Raw genomic sequence first — 25,049 nt, forward strand, 5'->3', positions numbered from 1 at the left:
AACCTCTTCAGCCTTTCCTCATAGGGGAGCTGTTCCATCCCCTTTATCATTTTGGTTGCCCTTCTCTGTACCTTCTCCATTGCAACTATATCTTTTTTGAGATGTGGTGACCAGAATTGTACACAGTATTCAAGGTGCGGTCTCACCATGGAGCGATACAGAGGCATTATGACATTTACCGTTTTATTAACCATTCCCTTCCTAATAATTCCTAACATTCTGTTTGCTTTTTTGAGTGCTACAGCACACTAAGCCGATGATTTTAAAATATTATCTACGGACAATGAAATGCTAAGAGAAATTAAGGAACATAACAATTTGGCAGTGCAGTAATAATGGGAGATTTCAATTACTCCAATATTGACTGGGAAATGTAATATCAGGCAGGCTAGAGAGGTAAAGTTCTTAGATGGAATACATGACTGCTTCATGGAGCAATTCGTTCAGGAACCAACGAGAGAGGGAGCTCTCTTAGATCTAGTTCTCAGTGGAATGCAGGATTTGGTGAGAGAGGTAACAGTGGTGGGGTCACTTTCCAATAATGATCATATCATGACCAAATTTAAATTAATGGCTGGTACACGTACAATAAGTAAATCTACAGCTCTAGCACTAAATTTTCAAAAGGGAGACTTTGGTAAAATAAGCAAGATACTTAAAAAAAACCCTGAAAGGTACAGCTGCAAAAGAGTGAACAACAGGCATGTTTAAAAATTACCATCTTAGAAGCACAGTCTAGATGTATTCTACACATTAAGAAAGGTGGAAGGAAGGCCAAACGACTGTGATGTTGCGGGAGCGCTAGGGAGCGGTCCCAAATCCGGAGAGGTTGGTGTGTCCCTGGACTACAGCACGATTGCAGAGAGCTCCGTAGAAGCGTCAAGTCAGATAAGACTTGTCCAAGCACAGGCGGACAGGCTGAAGATCAGGGACTCTGACCTCCGCCGAACCTGAACGCATCAGAAGAGACCCAACAACGCAATGCTGGTCTCTAGGGTAGCCCTCCAGCCACTCGATAGCCCTTTCGGCCCTGCTGTACGGGAACAGAAAATGCGTCAGGACAGACAGAGGTCGAGGGAGGGCGATGGAACGGGAACAAGACGGAAACTCGAAGATTTGGACAAGACTTGAAGACTGAAGACATGATCAGACGATACTTGAAGACATGATCAGATGACACTTGAAGACATGGTCAGACGATACTTGAAGACAAGGTCAGACAATACTTGAAGACCAGGTCAGACGAAGGTACTTGACAAGGCTAAGGCAAGGCTGAAGAGAAGAACATCAGGAACATTGATGAAGACACTTGATGAGTGAAGAGACGACAGAAGAGTTAAAACTCAGCATGAATAGGAATCTGGCCAAAACTCATAGCAGCAACTGCCCTGGACAGAGCTTCAGTGACCCAGCGTGATCGACGCACCTGACAGGCAAAACCGAAGAAGTGAAGGTTTCAGACCCAGCGTAGAAGACGTGCCAGAAGGTCAACCAACCCAGAGGACGACAGCCCACTAGGAGGTAAATCCTGAACCAGGACATCTGAGAAGAAGGCTTCCCTGAAAAAGGAGCCAAAAGGTCAGAATGCTTGAAAGTGAAGGATCTGAAGACAAGGACGTCAGGAGACACTGAAGACGAGGATATCTGGACACGAAGATGTCTGAAACGTCAGGACATCAGGACTTCAACCCCCAGGACACTCAGTCAAGAGCATCAAGGAGATGTCGAGAGAACTGGAGAACAAGACATCTGAGACATCAGGACATCTGGACTTCAGACCCCCAGGTCACTCAACCAAGAGCATCGAGGAGGCACAGAGAGGCAGAACAACTGGATGATGGACTTCTGGAAAGACAGGTCAACAGAGGGCGGACATCAGGAAGATCTGAGCCATCTGAAGACGAGGACATAGGATCTGGCGAGAGACCAGGACATGGAACGAAGATGCAGACGAAGGATCAGGAACCACAAAGGAAGACAAGGGAATTCCCACGAAGAACAGAGTGCCTAAGAGAAGCTGACATGACGAGGAGTCCTAGGGAGGACTAGCTCCTTGTGAAGACAACAAAAAACTGAAGGCAGAGCCTTTTTGTAGGGCTGCAAAGGAAACACCTTGATGACATCACTAGGAGGGGCCATGGTGCTACTCCCACCACTGGCCCTTTAAATCCAGAGAAGAGGCACGGCTGCGTGCCTAGGAGACAGGACCAGGGACAGTGGCAGCAATGCTGCAGAGAAGGAGTAGGCCCGAGGCGTTGGAGGCAGCACCCCAGCCACTGGAGAGAGACTGGAGGCGGAGACTCCCCGCGCAGGGGAGGAGATGGCGTTGGTGGCCTCCGGGCCGCGAAAAGGAGCTCCAGGGCAGCCTCCTGGCCACAAGGGAGGAAGCTGGAGGCAACAGCCCTGCCAGCGCTGAAGGAGAAGAATGTTGGCGGCCTCCAGGCCGCATGGAGATGGAGAACGCGGCCTCCCGTCCATGAGGGAACGGCGTCAGTGGCCTCCTGGCCGCAATGGTGGAGAAGCGACGGTGGTGGGCCCACCAAGGAGCATGGCAGCGGCTGTCCCAACCACGTGGGAATGACGTCGGCGGCCTCCTAGCCGCAAAGGAGAAGACAGCGGCTCCAGCCGCATGGAGCAGACAGGCAGACGGTGGGGGAGCAGGAAGCAAGGAGGTGAGAGGCTGCTCATGGCCTAGCCGCAAGCAGAATCGCAAAATGTGAGCTTGGTTAAAAGCAAAGTGGAAGAGGCCATGTAGCCAAAAAAACTTCTTTCAAAAATTGGAAGAAGAATCCATCTGAAGAAAATAGGAAAAAGCATAAACATTGGCAAGTTAAATGTAAACATTGATAAGACAGGCAAAGAGAAAATTTGAAAAGAAGTTGGCTGTACAGGCAAAAACTCATAATAAAAACTTTAAAAAAATATATCTGAAGCAGGAAGCCTGCAAGGGGGTTGGTTGGACCGTTAGACGTTAGAGGGGTTAAAAGGACAGTTAGGAAGATAAGACCATCACAGAAAGACTAAATTAATTCTTTGCTTCAGAGTTTACAAATGAAGATTTTGAGGAGATACCCTTTCCAGAGATGGTTTTCAAGGGTGATGATTCAGATGAACTGAATCAAATCACAGTGAAACTGGAAGATGTAGTAGACCAGATTGACAAATGGAAGAGTAGAAAATCACTCGGAACAGACAGTATATACCCCAGGGTTCTGAAAGAACTAAAAAATGAAATTTCAGATCTATTACTGTTGCGATTCCTCCCATGGCTGGAGCCACGGGTGGCCTCTTACCTCTGCGGCCAAGGCCGCCAACACACCGGCAGGGTAGGAGCCATGCCGGGATCCCCCACGCAGCAGAGAGGCCGCTAACAATCTTGCTTTCTCTGCGGCAGGAGCTGTGGACTTCAGCCAGCTCTCGCCGCCCAAGCCGTCTCACGGCAGGTCTCTGGCCTGCTCCTCGGCGGCAGGGCGCCACCTTGCTCCACCTCCTTGAGCGGCAGGACACCGCTGCCTCCAATGTCGGGGCCTGCACGGCCCAGCTCCGGCTCCTCTCCTGCCTTGGCGTCAGCGTCTGCAGGGCCGCTGTCCAGGGTCCTGCAGACATCCTGTTCTGTTTCCTTAGGCGTGGGGCCACATCTCCTTTAGCTACTTAAAGGGCCAGTAGGGAGGGTTCCCTCTGGTCCCACCTGCAAGCTCCTCCCTGGGCGTCGTCTTCTCTAGCCCTACTAAAGGGCTCCTCCAGCATTCAGCCATTGCCTTCGCAAGGAGCCAGTCCTTCTTCAGGATTCCTCGTCTTCTGCTCCAGCTTGGCAATTCCTTTTGGGTTTCCAATCTGTTCCTGGTCTCTTCTTCATTTTCCATTTTGGCCCTGATGTCTTCACCATGTTCCTGATGTGTCATGCTGTGCCGTGTTCCTGTCACCCTGGTCCTCCTGATGTCTTCATCCTGAAGTTCTTCATCCAGAGGTCTCCTGAGGCTTCGGTTCCCGTCCCTGCGTGGTCCGCGACCTGCCCGGCTGGGTTGTGTAGGGCGCCTATGGACATTGCTTGCCTGTCTGTCTCATCTCGTTCGGAGTCTTCCAAGGCCCTGTTGTCCTCCAGTGTGGTCCGCAACCACCCCGGCTGGGGTGTGTAGGGCGCTCGGGCGGATATCTTCCATCAGGGCCAAGGATTCTCTATGTCCTCTGTCAGTGCCTGGAGGCCTGATGTTTTAGCCTGTTCTGATGTCCTCGTCTTCTTTCCTCGGATGTCCTGCTCCGGATCCTTCTCACCGAGGATTGTCGTTTGTCCCGCTTCTCTGACCTGTCTTATCAGACCTACGAAGTTCCATCCTTGACAGTCCTGCACAGAGTTGCCCGGACTTTTCGCCATGCTGAGTTTTAGCTTCGTCTTCTGGCCAGCTTGGGGGGGTCAGGAGGCCCCCCCAAGCTGGCCAAAAGTTCCGTTTGGGTCCAACGAGGGTCCCGGAGCGGACATGCGGTGAATCACGTGACGTCCACGTCACTCCGACGTGACGCCGACGTCACGTGCTCCTCGCAAAGGAATACAGGAATGGCGTCCTGACTCTCCGCTGGACCACCAGGGAGTTTTGGTAAGTCTTGGGGGGGATTAAGGAGGGTGAGGGGTTTAAATTTTTATTTAGGGAATCGGTGCACGTATGGACATAGACTCAACTTATGGAATTCTACATATGTCCATATTGACCGAAATTGACCCCCCCCTTTCGACTTATGGACTTATGAACATAAACTTTTGTCTGCACATCCCTAGTAAATGGAACCTACTCTGAAGAGAGAATGATGTTAAGTGGAGTGCCACAGGGATCGGTGTTGGGACCAGTTCTGTTCAATATCTTTGTGAGTGACATTGGGGAAGGGATAGAAGGTAAAGTTTGTCTGTTTGCAGATGATACTAAGATCTGTATCTCGAAAGGGACAGAGGCAAGATGAAGGCGAACCAGAGAAGGATGACCAAAATGGTGATGGGTCTCCATTAAATGACTTATGAGGAGAGGTTAAAGGACCTAAATATGTATACCCTGGAGGAGAGGAGGTACAGGGAAGATATGATACAAACCTTCAGATACCTGAAAGGTTTGAATGATACACAATCAATGACAAACCTTTTCCATTGGAAAGAAATCAGTAGAACTAGGGGTCATGAAATGAAATTCCAAGGAGGACTACTCAGAACCAATGTTCAGGAAATTTTTCTTCTCAGAAAGGGTGGTGGAATGCCCTTTCAGAGGAGGTGGTGAAGACAAAAACAGTAAAAGATTTCACAGGGGCATGGGATAAACACTGTGGATCCCTTAAGGCTAGAGGATGGGAAAGATAAAAAGAGTGCATGGGGGTAACTTGCTGGTGTGGCAATTACTACCCTTAACCAATAAGCCTTTATGCTGTTGATGCAACTCCATCAATGCTCTCTGCTTCAACGGCAGTGGGAAAAGAGAAAAAGAGAATTAGATTCAGACAGCAACCAACAAGGACATTGAATTGCACAGTCTGGGAAAACAAATAAGCATGGGAGTAACTTGCTGATACAGCTGTTACTACCCTTAACCAAGAAGCCTTTATGCTGTTGACGCAACTCCAACATTGCTCTCTGCTTCAATGGCAAGAGGTAATGGGGAATTGTTTTCAAACAGCAACTAACAAGGATCCTGACTTTGACAGTCTGGGAAACTGATAATTATAAAGGTGGCCTGTATGGCCAGTAGTTACTACCATAAGCTTGCTGGGCAGACTAGATGGACCATTTGGTCCTTTTCTGACTTCATTTCTGTTTCTATATATGTTTCTATGTTTCACAAGCGGATAGTGAGAAATTGCAGAAGAACCATGCGAGACTGGAAGACTGAGCGTCCAAATAGCAGATAAAATTTAATGTGATTCATATAGGGAAAAATAACCCAAGATGTAGTTGCACGATGTTAGATTTCATATAGGAAAATTAGTTCTTACTTGTTAATTTTCGTTCCTGTAGTACCAAGGATCAGTCCAGACTGCTGGGTTATGCCTCCCTTCCAGCAGATGGAGTCAGAGAAAAGCTGAAAGCACCCCCTATATAACCTGGTGTGCCACCTGCGATCCCTCAGTATAATCAATATCAAAGCAGAATGAATGGTTGTTATTATTATTATTTTAATTTATTTTATTTTATTTACCAACCAATGACTAGATCAAGTCAAACCTTAATCTTTTGAAAAATTAGAACTTGTATTAACATCTTAAAACAACTGTAACTGGTGACAAAAGGAACTATGTCACAGAGATGTGTAGTCTTTGAAAAAATCTGCCAAGAGAAATACAAACAGCTGAACGGACTCTCCTGCCTATGGGCGGGCGTCTGGTCTGATCCTTGGTACTACAGGAACGAAAATTAACAGGTAAGAACTAATTTTCCTTTCCCTGTACGTACCAGGATCAGTCCAGACTACTGGGATGTACCCAAGCTGCCCTAAAAGGGGTGGGGCCTGGAGAGTCCCGCGCGAAGCACACTGCTGCCAAAAGAATCCACCTTCGGATCCCGTACATCCAACCGGTAATGTTTAGCAAACGTGTGCAATGATTTCCAAGTGGCTGCCTGACAAATCTCTTGGGGCGAGACACATTGGCTTTCTGCCTATGACGCTGCTTGTGACCTAAGAGAATGCGCCTTAAGACTCTCCGGTATTGGGCTCCCGTGACATATGTAAGCTGAAGCAATTGCGTCTTTCAACCAGCGGACAATCGTAGCTTTAGAAGCCTTAGTCCCTTTCTTAGGACCACTCCACAAAACAAAAAGATGATCAGACAATCTAAACGGATTAGTAATCTCCAAGTACCGCAAGAGGACTCTACGGACATCCAACCTCCTCAGATTCTTATCCTCATCAGAGAATGCCAGCAAGTCGACTGACTGGTTGATGTGAAATGCCGAGACTACCTTCGGAAGGAATGAGGGCACTGTTCTAAGAGAAATCCCCGAATCAGATATACACAGAAAGGGCTCTTGACCTGACAAGGCTTGGAGCTCCGAAACCCATCTAGCCGAACAGAAATCCTTCAACGTAGCCCGCTTCAAAGGCTCAAAGGGGGACCCGCAAAGGCTACGGAGAACCAAATTTAAACTCCAGGACGGACAGATCGCGCGCACTGGAGGCTTCAAGTGCTTGGCCCCCTTCAAGAATTGTGCCACATCTGGGTGAGCAGCAATGGAAGCACCGTCAACCTTACCTCTAAAACAGCCCAAGGCTGCTACCTGCACTCGGAGCGAACTGTACGCCAAGCCCTTTCATAAGCCATCCTGCAAGAAGGCAAGAATGTGAACAATAGTGGTCTGCCGCGGGGACAAACACATAAAGGAGAATGTGTAACGGCCAAGGAAGAACCAGGGCATCCATGCCTTCCGATCCATGATCCCTTCTGCGACTGAAGAAAGGGGACGCCTTCGCGTTCAGACAAGTTGCCATTAAGTCTAGGTGGGGGGGGGGGGGTCCCCCACCGGCTCGAGATCAGTCACATCACATTCCCGAGCAGCTCCCATTCTCCGGGATCTAGCTGCTGTCGGCTGAGGAAGTCCGCCTGAACATTGTCGACCCCGGCTATGTGAGATGCAGCAATGCGGGCCAGATTGCGTTCTGCCCAAGTCATTAACATGTCTGCTTCGTCGGCCAAGGGGCGACTCCTTGTACCCCTTTGACGGTTTATGTAAGCCACGGTGGTCGCATTGTCGGAGAGAATCCGTACCGCCCGGTGGCGGACCAGGGGTAGAAATTGCTGCAGTGCCAGACAAACCGCTCTGGTCTCTAAGTGATTGATGGACCACTTGGTCTGCGACGGCATCCAAAGACCCTGTGCTGAACTTGATTGACAGACTGCCCCCCAACCGGATAGGCTGGCATTGATCGTCACAATTATCCATTGAGGATTCTCCAGATGTACCCCTTGAAGCAAGTGATCCGGAGTTAGCCACCAATCCAGACTGGATCTGGCCGGTTCTAGCAGGCAATGGCAGGTGGAACTCTTCCGACTTGGGTTCCCAATGAGAAAGCAGCGCCCTCTGCAAGGGTCTCATATGCACAAAAACCCAAGGAACCAATTCCAGGATAGATGCCATAAAACCAAGAACCTGCAAATAGTCCCACACCACAGGTGAGGGAAGAGACAACAGGCGCCGTACCTGAGACATCAACCGTTCCATTCGCAACAGAGGCAAATAAACCTTGCCCACGGCGGTGTCGAACCGGGCTCCCAAAAACTCCAACACCTGGGATGGAACCAGCTGGCTCTTTGCACAATTAACGACCCATCCTAGGGACCACAGGCGATGCAAAACCGAATGGACCGCTGCTTTGCAGAGGGTTTCCGACTTCGCTCGTATGAGCCAGTCGTCCAGGTACGGATGTACCAAAATTCCTTCCCGCTGAAGGCTCGCTGCCACTACCACCATCACCTTGGTGAACACGCGGGGAGCCGTCGCCAGCCCGAAGGGCAGGGCGCAAAACTGGTAATGCTGTCCCATGATCATGAACCACAGAAACCTCTGATGGTGTTCTTGGATCTCTATGTGGAGGTAAGCTTCCGTCAAATCCAAAGAAGCCAAAAATTCGCCTTTGTGGACTGCCGCAATGACCGATCTCAACGTCTCTATTCGAAACCGAGGTACGCGCAATGCCCTGTTGACCTGTTTGAGGTCCAAGATCGGCCACAAAATAAATGAAGTAGTGACCGGTCTGGCGTTCGGTCCCGGGAAACGAAACAATGGCTCCTAGAGCCTTCAACCGGGATAACTGGAGAACCATTTGTTGCTTCTGCTGAGGCCCGCAGGGAGATTCTAGGAAGATATCCAGAAAGGGTCGAGCAAAATCCAAAGCATAAGCGCGACTTATAATATCTAGAACCCACTGGTCTGAGGTAATCTTGACCCATTCCTTGCGAAATCGGGAGAGTCGGCCCCCGATCTTTGGAACTGAGGAATGGGCCGGCGCCCCTTCATTGTGGAGTTTTGTTGTTGTGGGCGAAGGCATGGGAGGCTCCAGCATGCTGAGGCCGCCTGCCACGAAAGGAATATGCCCATGATTGCGCCCATGTAGCGGATTGCCTAGGGGTATAAGAAGAAGAATCCCTACCAGACTGGAAACGGCGTTGTCACCGAAAACGGCCACTATAGGTGCCGGGCGAGCGAGCCGACCTGGGTTTGTCTTCCGGGAGCTTGTAAACCTTGTTGTCCCCCAAGGTTTTTATGAGCTGCTCGAGCTCGTCCCCAAATAAGAGCTTGCCCGGAAAGGAAAGGAACCCAGCTGTGATTTAGAAGAGGCATCCGCTGACCTGTTACGGAGCCGTAGCAGGCGCCTTGCGGACACCGCCGAAGACATAGAGTGTGCCGAAGTATGAAGGAGATCATACAAAGCATCTGCCATATAGGCTACCGCTGATTCCATTCGATTCGCCTGCTCAACCTCTCCCGGGGGATGGTCCTGGGCCATGAGCATCTGTTGAACCCAACGGAAAGTAGCCCTCTGCATGAGGCTGCTACAGACTGCGGCCCGGACCCCAAGGTGGACACTTCAAAAATCCGCTTAAGTAAAACTTCCAGCTTTCTATCCTGGAGGTCCTTGAGTGCTGTTCCTCCCGTCACAGGGATAGTTGTATGCTTGGCTATGGCCGTGACCGCCAAATCTACCTTAGGAATCTTAAGCAGGTCGAGAGATTCATTAGGAAGCAGATAAAGTTTTTCCATGGCCCTGCTAACTCTCAAGGAGGCCTCAGGAGTCTCCCATTCCCGGGTCACGAGCTGGAAAAGCTTCAGATGGAAGGGAAAAGTTTGGGGTAGGGCCCGAAGCCCCACCAAAACCGAATCTCCTGGAGAAGAATCCGACACAGCTTGCAGGATGGGGATCTCCAGTTCTTGAAGCACATGGGAAATTAAAGGATCCAGTTCCTCTCTGTGGAACAAACGGAGCATCTGCGGATCATTCCCTTCCACCAGAGTGACACTGTCTACCTCATCGCCCACGTCCTGGGTGGAGAGGTCCTGAGGCCCCGGATCTGCAGGAGCAAGAGGGCCAGGCAGCCCATCCCCCGGAGCAGAGCGAGCAGTGCGAGGTTCAGACCTCCTCTGGTCTGTAGAAGCCCTTAAAGGTTTAGCCTGGCTAGGAGACTGGGATTCCTAGTCAGTCTCTGCTTCCATATACGCCTTATGCAAAAGTAACACAAATTGTGGGGAAAATGGGTGTTGCTGCTTTAAGGGCCCCCCCCCCGGGGGTAAGGTCGGAGGAGGAGCTGAGTCCAATGGTAAACTGCGCGGTCATTGTGGGCTTAGGGCCGGCGGGGAGAGAGGAGGGAGATCCTCTCTCAGAGAAATCAGCATCGCCGTCCGATGGAGGCAAGATGGCCGCTGCTCCTGCATCGATTGGGAGCGAGCCAGGCCTCTGCCTCCCAGCTGACTGCCCGTCGCGCGATCCGCGCGGACGCTGTATGGCCTCCCCCCCGTGCCGAAATTGATCGCCGCAAAGGCCCCTCGCCCCCGGGAATACACCGGGAGCAGAGGCCTTCGCGGGAAAGCCGGGTCCCCAGCTCCCCACAAGCTGTACACACTGTCCCATGCGGCATCAGGGAAAATAAACACGCGAAGCAGCTGGGTGAACACTCCACCCCCTCCCGAGGCCCGGGAGAACGTAGCAGGCTAGGGCTGAGGAAGGAATCAAGCGCGTTAAAAATAAACTCCTTCGTTGTTTTGTTTTGTTTTTTCTTCAGCCCTCACTGAACAGCCAGGCTAAAAAACAGAGGAATTTTGCATCTCTGAACTGTCCGAGGAGGGGGAGAGTGACCGGCCCACCGGTAAGTTTTCCCCCTCAGCTCACCGGGCTAGTGTACAACTCTCCGGGAAAATGGCTGTAGGGCACTGCCCTGCCTCACCTGCATGCAGCTAGCTGCTTCTCTTACTGCTAAAAGTTTTGTAGAGAGCACATTCAACCAACACTTTCCTTTTTTTTTGTTATATAAAATTGATCTAGTCAAAGACGTTCCTCAGAAATCAAACCTGTCGGGAACAAGTCCCAGGAAATTTTGGATAGAGTCAGGACCGCAGGTTATGCCTCTCAATCTGCTGGAATCAGAGAAATACTGAGGGATCGCAGGTGGCACACCAGGTTATATGGGTGGCGCTTTTCAGCTTTTCTCTGACTCCATCTGCTGGAAGGGAGGCATAACCCAGCAGTCTGGACTGATCCTGGTACATACAGGGAATAGGAAATACCACCCAGGAAAAGATTTAGGTGTCACAGTTGGCAATACATTGAAATGATTGGCTCAGTTTGCTGTGGCAGTTCAAAAAGCAAACAGAATCTTAGGAATTATTAGGAAGAGAATGGTGAATAAAGTGGAGAATGACATAATGCCTCTGTATCGCTCAATGGTGAGACCGCACCTTGAGTATTTCCTTTCAGTTCTGGTCACCAAATCTCAAAAATTATAGTCATGCACTGGAGAAGGAACAGAGAAGGGCGACGAAAATGATAAAGGGGATGGAATGCTCTCCCCTTGAGGAAAGGCTAAAGAGGTTAGGGTTGTTCAACTTGGAGAAGAGATGGCTGAGTGTGGACTTGATGGAGGTCTACAAAATAATGAGAGGACTAGAACAGGTAAATATGAATCAGTTGTTTACTCTTTCAGATAATAGAAGGACTAGGGGGCATTCCATGAAGTTAGCCATTAGCATATTTAAAACAAATTGGAGAAAATTCTTTTTCACTCAATGCACAATTAAGTTCTAGAATTCGTTGCCAGAGGATATGGTTAAGGCAGTTAGCTTGGCTGGGTTTGAAAAATATTTGGACAAGTTCCTGGAGAAGTCCATAGACTGCTATTGATCAGGTTGACTTAGGGAATAACCACTTCTTATTACCAGCATTAATAGCATGGGATCTGATTAACGTTTGGGTACTTGCTGGGTGCTTGTGTTCTGGATTGGCCCCTGTTGGAAATAGGATGCTGGACTTGATGGAGTCTCAGTCTGACCCAGTATGGCAACTTTTTATTTTCTTAATATATCTAAACCCCAGGTCTGACTAACTTTGGGATTTAGCTGTACATATCGTTTTGATTACTGACCTCACATTTTCCAGTGGATGAGCCGTGCCACTTTATTGTGCTTTTCTGTATACAGGCCTTCTGACATCAGAACATCACGCCCAGCGACGAGATGTGTAACTGTTTCTAGTGATGTTTTACATAATCTGCATCTGTCTGTAACCCATCTTGTCTGCCGTCCACTGTCCTGTGCTGCTGTTATCAATTGTTAATCTTTAGGTTTAAGTTCACTTCTCCTTAGCCATTCAAGTGTCATATTAATACTGATCTAAGCATGATTGTTGAAGCTTTTCCCACTCTTTTCATGCTGTTGTCATTAGTTTTTTCCTTGTTGCTTCACTGATGTAATGAAGAGAGGCTCATTTTTGAAAGCCAGTCACAGAGGTATTAAGTTAAGCCCTATAAAAAAAGTTTCACCTACAACTTGTTTGTTGAGCTTTACTTCTACATACCCAAGTGTATTAATACAGCAACCATTTTTTTCTTGTTTTGCAAATTCTGTGGCCTCTTTCCCCAAGTGTGCCAGTAGGTTCTCGTTCATCCCTTCTACTCTTGTCCAGGTTTAAGATGGAGACTGATTTTGGCTGATCACTTTCATACTTCAGCATTTTTTGGGGAGGTGGGGGGGGGGAAGGGGGGTTTATTGATGCTGTTAGGTGTGCCTGGAGGCCTATTATAGCAGCTCTACATATGTAATCTGTTTTTATAAGGCCTATGCTGCCTTCAGTTCTTGGGATGTACAATCTCAGCATTTACTGGGATTTTTGGATTATGTGATGGGCACGAAAAAGTTTTCTTGTTCTCACGTCCAACTGTTACACATTCCAGATCTGAAGGAGAGTGTGGGGATTGCAAGCTGATTAATAGCTTGTATCATTCCACGTTTCACTATCACTTTCAGTTGCCCTTCATATTTGTTGCTGATCTTTTCTCTCAGTAAGAGAAACTGCTAGATTGTTGCATCTTTCTCTCCTCCTAGCATTTATATACACCTTCTTGCTCAAGTTTTTGTATGTTATAATCTTCATTTGAAGAGGATGTTCTTAGTTTTAATTTGCTTTCCATTTAGGGATGTCACCTTAGCACATTTAGCCTGAGTATCTCTGTGATCTCAGGCGAGTTACTTTATCTCACTGTTAGTCCCTGGCTCTGTCACTGATATTGTGTTTATAAGACCTCAGATGAGTCACTTCATCTCCCTGTGCCCACCACTGCTCAAAATATCTGATGCCAGGCCGTCTACTCTGGTTGTGGCTGCAAATCCCACATATTTTTCTGAAAACACCCTGACTGTGCGGCACTCATATAAATAGTTATCACCCTACTCCTGTCTAACATTGGGATGATGCTCACAGTGATAACTGGTTGTATCTGATACCCTAAGGCTGGCTCTTCAGGTGTTGAGATAATGGGGAGGGGTTGCACCCCTCCCTCTGCCCCACACCCACCCATATACGGGAAGAAAGAATGACCATTCATCTGTCAGTGTGTGGTACTCACCAGCATCAGAGAGATCCCTCAGAGAGCTGCTGAGTGCACTCCGCTTCAATCCCTCTCCCATGGCATATGTGTCCTCCAGGCTGGTCCGTGTCAGCGTCCCATTCACTGCATCTTTAAGCCCTGGTCCCGGGGAGGCATTTGGACGCATCACGCCTTTCTGCTTCTCCAGCTCCGCTGTTGGGATGGAATAGGGGGTGAAAGGAGAAATGTAAGACAGGAAACAAAAATCACAGGGGGCTACTGCATGAGACAGAAACATCATGATGGAGGGATTCCCACACAGGCGCATGCCACAAAAGGGATTCATCCTGTTAGTTGCAGCTCTCATGCTGCGGCCTGATTGACTCCCTCTGAGGGTGACAACTGAGATATAAGGTGCAGCACATAAGCCTGCTTCCTGCACCCACATTACTCATATTTAAGGCAGATCTTCTCCACCTCCTGCAGATTGACGATAAGACTCCTGCATGTCACTAGTGAAATGTGACAAGGAGATGTGGGATGGGCTAGGAGGACAGGCATGCACGGGGCAGGGTGGGGGGTGGGGGAAATTTGCCCTGCACTCACATTCCACACGGTACTTCTCCATCTCCTGCACCTCAGCGATGGATTCCCGCAGGTCGGTGGTGAAGCGCAGCCGGTCCTGCAGGCTGGGCGCATTGAAGATGATTAGGACTTTGCGCTCTCCGCCAGGCACTGCTGACAACAGCTTGATGCCATACTGGTAATCTGAGGAGCACAGGCAGAGCAGTAGCAGGTTGTTAAAACTAAGGAACCAAGGGGCCGATGCAATAAAATTTGCGGAAAGCGGGCGCTGACTTTTCAGCGCCCGCTTTCTTAGTGCACACATGGCGCCCGCAAGGGGGGCGCCATGCAATAAACAAATTAGGGGGTCGCGCTAGCAAGGAGGCGCTAGGGTCGCTAGCACGATCTTAGTGCCTCCTTGTTAACGCGACCCTGTGGTTACCGGCGGTCTGCCGGTTATGAACACCAATTCCGACAAACTCGGCATCGGTTTTCATAACTGCAGCTGGCCGGTTATGAAAACCGATGCCGAGCATATTGGTGTCGGTCTTCAAAGCGGCCGGCAGAGTTTTTATTTTCTTTTTTTTTTACTTTAAAAAAAGTACAGAAAAGCAGATTTTTCTGCACTTTTTTTCAGTGTACTCAGCTATTAACGCCTGCTCCAGGCAGGCGTTAATATCTGAGACGTACATTTCTTTTTTTGCATTTGGAGTGAATGAGTAATAGCCTCATTCACATGCATTTGCATGTGATGAGCGCTAACTCATTTACTCCATGTCAGACGCGAGTTAATTAGGCACTAATCCCCCTATTGCATTAGGGGGTGGATTAGCGCCTATTTAACCCGCTTCCGACAGCGGGTTAAGCAGTGCGCTTGGCTGGGTGCACTGTATTGCATCGGCCTCCAAGTAACAACGTAAGAACAAATTCCACCCCCACCCCCCTCCATTAGTGCATTAAACTGAAAACATGGCTCTTCAAAAAAGCATATGGTCTAAGATAAAATTACAACTTGTAGAAAACTACATAGACATGTTTGATCAACGATCGACAGTTACTAAGAGACTTAAAGAATATTAAGATAGCTCACTAACAACCTTATGAAGATTACTTGAAAGGAACTAATTTATCATGAATTATTATTTAACAATCTAGCTAACGTTTTTCTATGTTGTGTTGAATTACAATGTGAATTTCGCATGTTTTGATGTTGTGTGGACCTATAATGTGAATGTTGCTTTTGTAAACCGTTATGATTCTCTTTTGGAATGATGGTATATAAAATGCCTAAATAAATAAATAAAGTGAGATGGCCCATAGGAACTCCTCCTTTTTGTGGGTTACTGTATAATAGCCCAGAAGAAGACTGCCCCATTAGAGGATTACAGTGAAACAACTGAATAGTTTATGGTTTCTGTATTGTATTTTTATGTTTAAATCTGTTTATTGAAAATCTCAATGAAACACTTCACAGGTTTGCTATAACAAATCAAGACTAACGAGTCTCATCTCCTGTTTGCACGTCACATAGGCTTGTGTGGACTGAAGGGCATGAAAACAACTTTGTGGCTAGGGTGCCCTATTGAAAGTTTACCCAAGCTGCAACCCGGCAACTCACATGAGTTCTGAAAGAGCTGCATCTGCATCTCCACCAGCGGAAAGGACTGCCGAAAGCTGTATGTCACAAGGATCTTTTTCTTCTGGAAAATCTTTGTCACCTGAATGGGTGGGAGAAAGAAGGAAACAAAAAAAAAAAGGAAATGAAGGGAGCTTAGGGGGTGGAGGCAGGCAAGCCAGGTGACGGGAAAAGGAAAAAAAAAAAAAAAAAGCCACTGAAGAAGGACCCCTACAGCCTAAAAGGTTACCTTTCCTGCCCCTCAAACCCTCTCCTCCTTACCACAAGCAAGTCATTGAACAGGAACACCTCCCGCTGATGCACCCCGAGCCTCTGTGGCCGGTTGGGATCTGGCACTTCATACAGTTGGCAGCAGCACACTAGGCGTCGATGAGGTAGAGACAGGACCTGAGAAAGAAAAAGAAAAAGAGGAGGTCAGTAGGGAGGGGACTTAGCTGGAGTCTAGGGCAGACAGAATAGGTTTCCACCCCCCCCCCCCTTAACCTTTCCCCTCCCCACTCCTTACCGGTTTCTTGCCAACAATCATCCTCTCCACCGCCTGCACCTGAGACACGTGGTCATCGTTCGTCCTCAGCTCCCGATTCTGAATTCTCTGGTAAATACCAACCAGCAAGTCCCGGGGAATGTCCTCCCCATTGTCCACACCTGACAGGAAAGAGAGGCTGCAAGGTTCAGAACTGCTGGAGCCGCCAGGGTTAAGGTAGAGCATCCTTGACTGCACCATCACAGGGAAAGGCCTCAGGGAGTAAAACAAGCAGAGTCTTTATGCATGGAGAGGAAGATCTAGACCATGAAGGAAGGATTATATGGGGGTGAGGGATGTCTTCCCTAGAATTAGAAATAACATTGGTTCTTACCTCGGTACTGATTATGACTGTATGACTTCAGGTGATTCTCTTCATCAACCTGGGCCTTCATTCTAACCACGACTCATCCCCGCCCCATGTGAATGTGTTCTGGAGCAGCATTCCTCTCTGCAGCTGCAGCTCCAGCCAGCTCACTCACCTCTCAGGTTCTTGATGAAGTCATCCAGCTTCATTTTACGCTCGGGCTTCACACTCGGGCTGTACATGTCTGTGTTAAGCAGGATGATGGCGAAAGCGAGGATAAAGATGGTGTCTGGATTACGGAATTGCCGCACCAACGCTGGGTTGCACACACAGTATCTCTGGCTGCAATGTAAGGCAATAGAGGAGACAATGGTGAGTGCAGGGCAATAATTGGTTGAAAGAGGACTTCCATGATCTTGGGCAAGGTAAAGAAGGCCAAAGTTATAACTACCAGCCTAAGAGCTGGAGGGGATCAAGGGAATAATCTGACATTATGAAACGAAAGCAAAGTTGCTTACCAATATTAAGTGTCTAAAGGGCAGCAGTTCACTGGTTATACACATTGGTCATATGCTTGTGTTTGGCACTGAACTGATGGATTCTTCCAGAGTTTTCTGGAAAAGGCCTAAAGGCTTTTCACTGCTCATGTGTGGTAGTTTCCGTATACCCATGGCCTCATCATTCCCCTCAATTCCATACAATAGCTTTGAATAGTAGAAGAACAACTTCAAACGGAAGGAGGAAGGGTTTGTATGACTGGTGAGTTGCTGCCTGCACAGACATTTGTTATAGGTAAGCAGTTAAGCAATCTTGTTTTCTCTGAAGACAAGCAATTCACTGTAGTCACACAAGTGAGACTTCTAGCTAAGGGTGGTCCTCAACAAAAAGGGGAATTGCCAATGGGTGGAAACATTTTTGATGAGAACAATCTCTCCTTTTCTTTCTTTTTTTTTTTTTTTAACAACAGGGAAGACAAATGATAAAATGGGCTCTAGGAGGGATGAAGTTGGGCTCTCTCTCAAAGAAGCCAACAAGAATGGACTCTCCAAACCTACTATTCCACTGAAAGGTTGTGTGCAGACAGTAATGAGATGTGAATGTGTGGACTAAACTTCATGTCACAGGCTTGCAAATCTCAATGGAGACAGAACTTACATGGTTATACATCACCGTTATTGCTCTAACATTATGGGCCTTTACATGCCCCTCTAAGGTCAGATTTGTCTGGGTATAAGAGAAAGAAATGCAATCCACTATTCAGTTAGGAATGATGTGCTTTACCACCACACTTTCAAGTCTGTTTGGGTTAAAAGAAACAAAAATCTGAGTGGGCTTTGTTTGGGTTTTATTTTGATGCAGGTTGAAAGCAACCGCTCTTTTGCAATCCAGAGTCTGAAAGGCCTTTTCACCTTTATGGAATGTTGCCTTGGGAAAAATAATAGCAGAATGATTGACTGATTAAGATGGAAGTCTAACACCTCCTTACAGGGTAATATTAAAATGTGTGCACCCATAAATGCGCGTATCGGTGCATTAGAGACGCTGCAATTTTAAATTCTGCTCACAAGTACACTCGTATCATTTAAAGTACCTCTCCCACGTGTATTCTGGATAAGGCTTTAGTGGCTTTTACGAGCATATGCAGGCGGATTTTGAAGCATGCTCGCGCAAGGGAAAATCCAATTTTTCCAAGTAGTCTATCAGTTTGCCCAGTTTATATCTAGGTCTTCAAGACCCCTCTGGTTCTTCATCCTGCAAGCCCCCCCAACTTGACTCCAAACTCTCACGCTGTGCTAAATGCCCTAAAACTCAAGATCGCCAGACTTGCTCCTCATCAGGACCAGAAATAAAGTTTCACAGATAACAAGCTGACGTGCACCATGGTCAGCTTTTTCAAAACTGTGGCCTTACATGTGTAAGTCTTGGCCCGCCCCAGAACACCCATTCCATGCCCCTTTTCCACTCCCTTCTTCTTCACGCGCACACGAGTATGTATGCGCATACTTTGCGGGTTCTTAAAATGTGCATTGCTAGTGCATGGCCTGCATATGTGCTCATTTTTGTGCCCAGATTTCTCTACACCTTAAAAGATGCCGAACTATAATGAATTAAAGTAAAATAAGATGAAATAAGATAAGATAGGTGAGGCACTAAAAAGTACCATAATTAAATTTTTTGAATGACACTTCTTATATCTAAGAATATATGAATATTTAGGTCTAAACAGCAAGAGAATTCCTTCAGTATCCTTTAGTCCTACACTAAATGTTGAATGGCTCCCATACACTCTGATAAACTGTTAGACGAGCGTAACGCAGTGCAGTTATGTGTTCTAAGGTCTGGATAATGCGTAATCTTTTAACAATAGTGTGGATTTTGGGGATATCAGGACTCTTCCAGCGGCAAGCGAGCTCTATTCGAGCAACAATGTAGATTTGCTGACATAAGCGCTGCTGTGCAGTTGTCAGTCCCACAATAGGGTTATCCAAAGAACTATAAAAGTTCCAAATAGTTGGGCAATCCAATCCACAATCGATTCCTAATACGGGATAATAATAGGACAATGCCACCAAATATGTAAGTAATTAGCCAATAGTAACAGGTGGGAGAGAAAAAAAGGGGGAAAAAAAATGGATAAAGTGCATAGCTTGCTGGGCAGACTAGATGGGCCGTTTGGTCTTCTTCTGCCGTCATTTCTATGTTTCTATGTAATTGCCTATTTGTCCACAATTCCTCCAGCAATAATTAGGGAATGCCTGGTCCATTTTTAAATAATCTTTTATCCACATACATTCCTCTGAAGGTTTTGTATTTGGACAATGAAGACTATTTGTTTATTCCATCAATGTGCAAAATTTGTCTGACCAGGACAAAGAAACACCTCTTCTTACATGGCTCCATATCTGTGCAATTCTTTGCTGAAAGAAGCCGGGTTAACTAAGGATTTATTAACTGAAAGCATGGTTATTTCAGAAAGCCTTTGGCTGATTTACCCATATGATAAGTATGGTGCTGATAAGAAAATTGGTTCTTACCTGCTAATTTTCGTTCTTTTAGTACCAAGGATCAGTTCAGAGAAGTGGGTTGTGTATCCCTACCAGCAGGTGGAGTCAGAGAACAATTAGAACTTTGGGCACTGCTACATAACGAGAGTGCCACCTGCAGCCCCTCAGTATTGCCCTGTACCCAAGCCAAACAACCAAAACTAATGGGCGAAGGGGCGACCAAAAACCACTGTCCCCCACTTCGCCCCAAGGAAACAACATGAGGAAATAAAACATTAGAAAAAACTGCTCCAACAATCGTAATCTGGAAAAAAGGAGCTCTATGAAAAACTAGGCAAATTGTAGCCAACACAGTCTTTCGGTAAATGAAGTAAGGGGTGGGCCTCTGAACTGATCCTTGGTACTATAGGAACGAAAATTAGCAGGTAAGAACCAATTTCCTTTTCCCTATACGTACAAGGATCAGTCCAGAGAAGTGGGATGTACCCAAGCCACCCTACACTGGGCGGGAACCCGAAAGACCCGCGCATAGAACACTTGCGCCGAAGGACGCCTCATCAGAGGCCTTAATGTCCAAGTGATAATGCTTAGTAAATGTGTGCAAAGAGGACCACACCACCGCCCGGCAGATCACCTGAGGTGATAGCAACTGACACTCCGCCCAGAAAATAGCCTGAGCCCTGGTGGAATGAGCTCAGAGACCCAAAGGCACTTGGCGGCTACGGACCAAGTATGCTGAAGTAATAGTCTCTTTAATCCATCAAGAAATGGTTGCTTTAGACGCCTTGTCCCCTTTCTTTGCACCCCCGAAAAGAATGAACAAATGATCGGAGCGTCTGAAGTCATTGGTAACCTTTAGATAACGCAATAAGACCCGACGCACATCCAAAAGAAGAAGATCTTTGTCCTGAGGCGACCCCCGGAACCCTGTGGGAACCCTGGAAGCTCCACTGTCTGATTAACAATGAAAGGCCGAAACCACCTTAGGAACAAAGGAAGGAACCGTGCATAACGTCACCCTATCATCGTGAATCCACAAAAAAAAGGTCACGGCACGACAGGGCCTGCAATTCAGAAATCCGACGCACCGAGCAAATGGCCACCAAGAACACCATCTTCAAGGTTAGATCTTTCAGGGAAGCGGTGCGTAGAGGTTCAAAAGGAGCGCCACAGAGCACACGCAATACAAGATTTAAACTCCAATCTGAACACACCGCACGGACGGTCAGAGGCCTGAAGCCAGGCCATGCGCTGAGCACCTATGCCCACCGCAGCCACCCTCGCTGCTGTCTCAAATACATCATAGGTGGACTGGCGGTGGTGGCAGCCCCGACTGGGCCAGTGGCTCGATGTCTTGTAAGGCCTACTGACCACCAACCGAACTCTGCACTCCAACTCCTCCTCGAATACTGATGAAGATAAGACAGCTTGAGGAGGAGGAGGCAAAACCAGGTTCCCTTCAGAGCCCTGAGGGGAGCCGGTACCCAGCATTGGAACCGGTGGGGATCGCCTCAAGCTCTTGGCCTCGATGGAGGACGACGCCTCCTCAGCCCGGGGTTGCTTCAGGGGCACCTCGGCCAGTGTCGGAGCCTTCCCGAGCTTGGACTCAAGCGAGGATGACGACCATTGACGGTGCTTCCTCGACCTCCCATGGTGCTCGGCCCAGTCTTTCCCCGGAGCCAAGGAAGACTGTGATGAACCACACCTAGACCTAGAGGAGACAGAAAGAGGCCAGTCCCCAGCACCCAACTCGACTTGGGAACCCGACAATGAAGAAGCTAACACGGGACCAGTAGACCCCGGTCCCTCCTTACCCCGAGGTGTCGACGCCCCCGATGCCGAGGTCAAGGGCTCAGACTTCCTGGGACCAAACAGCTTCTCCATTTTGTCGAGGCGTGCCCGGTGCCCTTTGGGGGTCATCTAGGCACAGAACACATACCCCCGGGTGTCGTGCGAAGCCCCCAGGCACAAAATACAGACCTCATGGGAGTCTGTAATGGACATAATCCGGGGGCACTGGGGGCATCGGCGTGGGAGGATCCTCGCACCGGATCGGGGTCTAGCCCGGACTGGGCTGCTCAACCCGACTGAACAGACGCCGAAGACAATCTGTGTGGCTATCCGAGCCTCAGAGACTTGAGATTTTAAGAACGTTTTCTACTTTACCTTGTCTCGGCGCTTCCCGGTCTCGTGCCAGGCGGTCTCCGGCTGCGGGGGGGGGAGAGGGAAAAATACCTTCACCGCCACGCTCGGTCTTGCACCCGCTGCCTCTCAGCCACTCCGGGGGCTAAGTCCATGCTGGGAACCAGCTACCGGACTGAGGCTTACCTCTGAGGGATCTCGGAAATCACCTCAGGAATTCTCGACTGGGGGAGGGTCCCTTAGGTATCACTGCAGGAGAGCGGGGCTCGTCTTGAAGAGGTAAGATTTTCTTTCTTCTTTGGTTTGGATTTTCTAACACTGTGTGAGTGTGTGTGGAGTCCCAAAATGCTTAGGAGACGGAGAAATACTGAAGAGCTAAGCTTCCTGCATGGGTATATGTAGGCTGACCTCAGATTGAAATCTGACTCCATCTCCCAACTGCTATCAGGAGTACACTATACCCATTGGTCCTGAGTCCATCTGCTACATGCTAGGAAAAGCTATTTTATAGTCAATACATAGTATACTGAAGTTTTGACCTTTCTTATAGAGGGCCAGGACAGCTTTATTCAGCATCAATAAGCCTTTGGTTCCATATATTCCCCTTTTGTTGTCTTTCTGTTCCTTTACTATGATGTTATTAACATCTATCTAATCATATATTCTATTAGCATTTATTGTATTGAACAACTTGTAGATTATATGTAGGCACGTTATCAGTTAGGGACATTACTTGGATCTCCCTATGGAAGGAAACATGTTCTTTTTGTTATAAGCCACTGTGGTGTTAGTTCTGGATGTCTGATAAATTGATTTTTGCAGTTCACCATATCTTGATGGAGAGATGATGTTAAATATTTGAGCAAAAAGCTGGACACTCATCAGGGTCAGGGCTCTTCCAATTTGGGGCTCTTTTTAACCTGATTTCCAGCTCTTAAGTTATTTGAGAGCATTCTATAGTTTTTATGTTTGCTTTTTCCATGTTCTTTTGAATGGTGGATAGCCATTCTGCTTCTCTCTTGTGTTTTGTGGGATCCTCAGATATATTTCTCCAGAACTCATATGTTTCAGTTGGTGGTGTTTTAACTATACTAATGTTCTTTCCCAGCTCCCAGTAGAATTGCTTTGGGTTCTGTCTAAATGTTTTATTTTGGTGCCTATCTTTTCTTTTTTTCTTCATATCGCCATGACTTTTGTCCTTTTGCTGCTAATTTATTTCAATTTGTTTTTGGAGTATATGAATTTAAGATATTCAATTAGTTCAGCTTGATATTTTGAATTTTTCTTTTTATTGTTGGTGGCCTCAATCCTTTGAGGTACTTGTCTACCAGTGACATTTCTATACACAGTGATTTTAATTTTTCCTCTATATATTTTTTCCAAGGAGGAGGTGTTATCTTTCTCCTTTTCTTCTGGTCTTGTGTCCTTGTTGGTAGGGCTCTCTCAGTAATGAGTCTTACTGCACAATATTGTATCTGTTTTATTTCCTTGATATCAACAGATGGTCCCTTTATGCAAATTATGGCCTTTTTTTTTATCTTACTTATCTTTTTTTTTTTTATTTTAGATGTGAGAAACCTTTAGGACTTCTCCAGAAAACTCTGCAAGAATCCATCGGTTTGCTGCTCAGCATGGTCATGTAACCCATGTTTGTGATTCAGTGACTGCTCATCTTCAGATAAAAGTTTAAATTCATTTATACAGCAATATATTTTGTAAAAGTAGTGTCCTTACTCGGTGACAGGGCTGTCTTTAAAAGGGCTTTATCTCACCTGAAGGCCTCAATGAGCCGCTCCACCTTCTGTGCTTCACCCTGCACACGGATGTGTGCTTGGAACTTGCGCAGGGCATCATCCAAGTCCATGTTAGAAAAGTCCATCTCATCCACAACGCAGCTGTGAAGAGAGGGAGTAAACAGGGGGGACTCAGCAGCAGTGTAGGGACTTCAACCCTTACATAACATTCATAGTCTCAGACAGGGTGAAAAAGTCACAGTCTGCTGTCTCAGAGAGGATGATAAATCACACAGCAGGCACACACATATACACAAGCACCACGCGTACGCTCAACATACAGACACAGTTATAATGAAGTGTACACACAGACACAAACACACACACACACACATACACACACACAATGAGGTCCATATTCAGACACTGGCTGGATTGCAAAGTTAGCCAGATAAACTTATCCAGCTAACTTTGGAGGGATATTCTATAGTGCAGCCGCACTATTAAATACAGACAGCTATCTTAAACAGCCAGTTAAGTTTATCCAGGTAACTTTAGGCACCCCTCAGCATAACCAGAGTTAGCCAAATAGCCTAACTCCTAACAGAAATGTCCCGGAACACCCCTAAGTTATCCAACTAAATTTTAGCTGGATAATGAGATATCTGGCTAAATTTTAGCTGGATAGGTGGGGGAAACATTCAAAAGTTGGCATTTAGCCTGATAACGTGAGTGTGAGTTATCTGGCTAAATGCCTCTGAAAATGGACCTCAGTATCTTTCTCTCAATGCCTTACTCAAGCACATCCCGATGAAATTGTTTTTGCCGGTTCCCAAGGAACTCTCCAATCATTTGCCGGCTTAGGCCTTTCCGCTCCAGAATAAAGTGCGCAACTCCAACAGGCGTGTCTGACAGGAAACCCCTCTCAATCAGATACTGGATTCCTTTCTCTGGCTTCCTGAATATGGGGTCAATGGGGGGGGGGGGGAGAGATGAGAATGGGAGAGAGAAAGAGAGAGAGAAAGAAATAGTGACAGGTTACAACACAGCATGGGGTAAAAATGCGTTGTGTACAGGTCCAGACAAACCTAAGAAAATCAAGAGAAATGGACTCTCAGAAAAGAAGAGAGACGCAACGCTTCATGACCCAAATGATGACATGCCACCAACACATGGCAGCATTATTCTTTGTATCACTGTAATATTATATACATATACACAAAACTCACAATACCTCCATTACTAACACACATCACCATCTTTATCGCTATAATATTACACACAGATGCCACAGTTTCCTGTGGCAGCTTAATGGTAGATTCTGCATTGGTTGTGTGACCAAATAATTTATTTTGTTCTTTTTTTTTGGGGGGGGGGGGGGGTGTAAAGAGATTTTAGAGATTGATGATGAGGAGAATAGAGAATACAGACAGGGAAGAGGATCTAGAAGGAGGGAGATAAAAAAAGGTTCCAAAAAGGGAGGGGCAGAAGGATCAGGGATAGGGAAGAGAGGGAGATCAAGGCACAGAGGAAGGGGGAGAGAGAGGAAATAAAAGAGCAAAGGGAAGAAACATGAGGGATGGAAAAGAAAGGAGATGAA

The 25,049-nt window shown here is 47.3% G+C and overlaps 1 protein-coding gene across 5 annotated transcripts in view; it reads right to left on the reverse strand.

Moving 5' to 3' along the window:
• IQSEC2 (IQ motif and Sec7 domain 2) overlaps nucleotides 1-25,049 on the reverse strand; it is a 415,732-nt gene that overhangs the window by 8,938 nt on the left and 381,745 nt on the right. For all 5 annotated transcript variants that reach the window (XM_029607435.1, XM_029607460.1, XM_029607442.1 and 2 more), the window contains 8 exons: nucleotides 24,246-24,407; nucleotides 23,489-23,611; nucleotides 16,745-16,911; nucleotides 16,245-16,384; nucleotides 16,001-16,126; nucleotides 15,722-15,821; nucleotides 14,146-14,307; nucleotides 13,579-13,752 (listed from right to left, as the gene is read on the reverse strand). In XM_029607435.1, coding sequence (XP_029463295.1) covers nucleotides 13,579-13,752; nucleotides 14,146-14,307; nucleotides 15,722-15,821; nucleotides 16,001-16,126; nucleotides 16,245-16,384; nucleotides 16,745-16,911; nucleotides 23,489-23,611; nucleotides 24,246-24,407 — 1,154 coding nt within the window. The remainder of the gene's footprint in view (nucleotides 1-13,578; nucleotides 13,753-14,145; nucleotides 14,308-15,721; nucleotides 15,822-16,000; nucleotides 16,127-16,244; nucleotides 16,385-16,744; nucleotides 16,912-23,488; nucleotides 23,612-24,245; nucleotides 24,408-25,049) is intronic.

Source organism: Rhinatrema bivittatum, chromosome 1 (genome assembly GCF_901001135.1).
Source record: "Rhinatrema bivittatum chromosome 1, aRhiBiv1.1, whole genome shotgun sequence".
Classification (NCBI taxonomy): domain Eukaryota; kingdom Metazoa; phylum Chordata; class Amphibia; order Gymnophiona; family Rhinatrematidae; genus Rhinatrema; species Rhinatrema bivittatum.